Consider the following 4,102-nt stretch of genomic DNA (forward strand, 5'->3'; position numbering starts at 1 on the left):
CCCGGTAAACAGCTTATACTCACGGTCCCTGGCTGGGATCGATCTTCTACCATGTGAATGCTAGGTGCTCGCGTTATCACTGTACTAGCATCATTGAGAATTATTCTTTCAATTGTTGTTTTAGCTGCAGATATTCATATCTTATCATCACGGTTAGTTTAGGTATTTCTGGGGTCTATTTATTCCTCTCCCATCCCGAAAAATACAGAATTTTTATTTTTTTTTTATTTTCGATTGTTTTCATAATCAAAATGCTTACTTTCAAAGTTATTTATATATGAAGCTACTCCTGTATAAAGTTTATTCAAATCCCTAAAGGACACAATGGTTCAGCCTTGATAGAAATAAATCAACTAGTGTACATAATCTATCTTTTCTTACTAATTTGATTAGATGGTATTAAAGATAAAAATTACAAATAAAAACATGTAGAACTTTTCTTTGACGGTAAGCAGAAAATATATGTTGTACGTGTGATATCCTCTCTTACTTAAAAAATTTCATCTCAGTTTTTGGAATTTACAAAACGAGTTTTGTAATGTCTCTTACACTGTAAGCTGTAGAGACTCATCGAAATTCATAAATGCCAGATCATTTTGAGATGACCTAAGCATATATTCGAAGATTTTTTGTAGGAATAAAAATTGTCAATGTCAAGTTTACAGATTTACGACTAATACACACACACACACACACACACACACACACACACATATATATATATATATATATATATATATATATATATATATATATATATATTTATATATATATATGTGTGTGTGTGTGTGTGTTTGTGTTTATATATAATTATATATAGGCACATAAAAATAGGTATATTTTAATACGTATACCCATACACAAACACAAGCACAAAGATACACACACACACACACACACACATATATATATATATATATATATATATATATATATATATATATATATGTGTGTGTGTGTGTGTGTGTATGTGTGTGTGTGTTTATGTGTGTGTTTGTGTGTATGCGTGTGTGTGTTATACCGCATTTGAAAATATACTTTTTCTGTCTTACAAGGGTTAGGGTCAAAACAAGATGTACGTCATTCTGGTTTCACAGGTAGTCTTCTGGAATAAGATAGCTAGACCAAACATCCTGTCCATTGACACCATCAATCTCTGGTACTCGTTAACACCTGGGAGAACTGGAGGGCCTCAGATCGGGAGCAAACCATGATCCGCAAAAACTGTATCACTTACTATATGCTTGTGCGATGAATGTGTTTAAATACGTATGTTTGTGTATGTGCTTGGCGTGGTAAAGCTTATGATACTCAACTCTTATGACAAAAATATGAGAGGTTCATATTTTTATGTGTTAGAGGGAATGATATGTATATACACACCACACTCACACACACACACACAATTTTCAAAGGTCAAATATGTCTTTATGTTAACAGTCTGGGCTTGAACAAGCATCACCCTTATTAGTAGCTCATATCTACGCAGAGCCCTAGATGCCGAGATGTTCACGAGAATAAGTAATTTTACCAAGAATGGATCATACTTGATTTAGGAAATCTGTCATAAATGACAATTAAACTCATCTAGATTTGAGTCCTAAAAGATTGTACTAATTTAGTAAGCATCAACAATTATATATATATATATATATATATATATATATATATATATATATATATATATATATATATATATATATATATATATATATATATATATATATATATATATATATATATATATATATATATATATATATATATTATTTCAGATCTATGACATGAAACCCTATGACGCAATATTCTAAATTCTTCGTGACTAATTTACAATCCTTCTAAAGACAAAATTTCACAATTTCAAAAAGTACGCCAAAAATAATTCTTGATATTGAATACCGAAGGGTATTATTATTATTACTAATTAAGTAAACGTCAACAATTATACAGGGGTGTTTGCTCAGGTGACTTTGTCAAGACTAAGGTACCACAAACGACTCTTCCCTTCGACGAATTCGGAGTTTCACAAAAGAGCGAAACTATATGTTAAAAGAGCGGCAACATTTTACAACAGATGAGCGTCTTAATTACCTCTTCCGTTAGCCAGATGTAAATACCTGTTGCCCCCTGCTCACCACGGGGAGGTAGAAGTAGGCTTTTGAGCAGGAAAAATATTTTGTTTTAAAGCGGTTTTAAAGGTTTTAAAGGTTCATATCATATCTTCGTCACTTAAATGTGTTCAGATCGTATTTTCGTCACTTAAGTGTGTTCACATCATATCTTCCGTTCACATCAAATCAGTTCTTGCCATGAAACTGCAACCCATAGATTGTAAATATTGACGTCGGTTAATATCCTGCGACTTGTACTTGGCGAACTGAGTTATGGCATATTCACACTTCTCTTTATCCACTTTCTTTGGGACAGCTGGCATGCCGGTACTTCTGATTTTCAAGTACGTTGTTGCTTGGAGCTTCTTGACTACATCCATGAAGATGAAGATGGTTGGGTGAGCTTTGTAAAATTGTGCGTTGAAATGCGCATGAAAGGATTCAGCCGCATTGTTTGTGCGTTTGTCGTTAGAGGGTACTTCAGCCCAAAGCACTGGTGGAAACTTGGAATGAGGTGTGACATAGTTATCAACGAGATAGTCTGCATAATTAGTACATTTTTCTTTCTGTGGTGCGCATGACACCAGTTCCTCAATAAAGCAGTCTTCAATATCAGCAGGATCAATGAAATGGAGACCATAAGATAGCTTTAACCACTGTCCTATGTCACTGTTCTTGTCTTTGTATTCTTTACTTAAGCCAAGGTTTTGGATTTTCCTCCACCACGCCTGCCCTAAATGGAATCTACAGCATTTGATTATTGCATCCGGAAAAGTTCCTTTCAGGATAGTGAGTATGGGGAATTCAAAATCCACGTGTATTACAGAGGGTTGCAGTTGCAGATTTTTTGATACACAAATATCATGTAAGCATTTCCACATGGTTCGGTAAATCTCCTCCGATTTACCTGGTAAAAGAACATATACTAAAGGAATATAGTGGCCATTACATAGGCCATGGATAGAGTACAGTTGATAAAAATATTTTGGGCAACTCTTAAAGGTCCCGTCAATAAAAATCTCCTCTGCAGAAGTTACCAGAAATTCCAGATTTGTTGTACATGACAGGATAACAATGCCTGTGTCTGGGTTATTTTCCAACACGAACTCTTCGCCTTTGCTGGTGGTGGTATTCATGGATTCAAGCGCTTGATGAACTTCCTCACGATTTTTAGGTAAAACAGGATATTGCTTCCTTCTTTCACGGTATATTGATTGTGCCAGACATTTCAGATCACCAGACTGCAGATTATTTTCCGTAACTTTACAAAGTTCTGTCCTAATTATTTTTGCCGGCCTTGCTGTCATGTCATCACTTGCTTTTCTGTAATGGTGAACTCCATGTTGGCACGACTTGACTGTACTGGGTGGAATCACCAGACACACTGACCAGTTGTATGGAGGTCACCGACAAGGTTAACTGGCTGACCCCGGAACGAAGTAGGGGGTAGGGGTGGGAGGTGGGAGGATAATGAGGCAGTCAGGTCGTCCGCTCTTTTAATAGTATATTTTGTCGCTCTTTCAGAATACTCTCACTACTGATTCGCCGCTCAGTTGTCGGTCGCCCGACGAATTTACATTCACTCAAAAGTAATTCTTTTGATTTGCGCATCGAAGGACGTCTAATCATTTCATTTGGATTTATAAAACAGCCTTTTACTTAGCATTCGAAAATGACGTTAATTTCAAACTGTACATTTTCCTTCTTAATATAGCAGCCTTTGACAATGTAAAAACTTCCATATATGCTGTTTCTGATAGATATTAGACAAATTAAATAGCCATTCAATATACCATTTATCTCCGGAAATATTTTATTTAAAAAAAGACCCATCGATGAACCAATTCGAGTAATTTATTGTCTCCCAATATTTGTCAATCATCTCTGTTCTTTAAGGTTACGAAATTGTTTCACTTGAACCACCTCTTCATTCAGGAAATGTTTAGAATATCTTATTTTAATTGAACTGTATATTTTTACATTTGTGATTA

General features: G+C 34.9%; 1 protein-coding gene across 1 annotated transcript; it reads right to left on the reverse strand.

The window, feature by feature from the left end:
• Positions 1-2,287: 2,287 nt before the first annotated feature.
• LOC137634877 (uncharacterized) lies at positions 2,288-3,418 on the reverse strand. Its single transcript, XM_068367427.1, has one exon. The coding sequence runs from the start codon at positions 3,416-3,418 to the stop codon at positions 2,288-2,290; it is 1,131 nt and encodes a 376-aa protein (XP_068223528.1).
• Between the last annotated feature and the right edge of the window lie 684 nt (positions 3,419-4,102).

The sequence above is a fragment of the Palaemon carinicauda genome, chromosome 45 (assembly GCF_036898095.1).
Source record: "Palaemon carinicauda isolate YSFRI2023 chromosome 45, ASM3689809v2, whole genome shotgun sequence".
NCBI lineage: Eukaryota > Metazoa > Arthropoda > Malacostraca > Decapoda > Palaemonidae > Palaemon > Palaemon carinicauda.

Coding starts and splice junctions, on each gene's coding strand:
- LOC137634877 (XM_068367427.1), bottom strand. CDS start 3,418: ATGACAGCAAGGCCGGCAAAAATAATTAGGACAGAACTTTGTAAAGTT.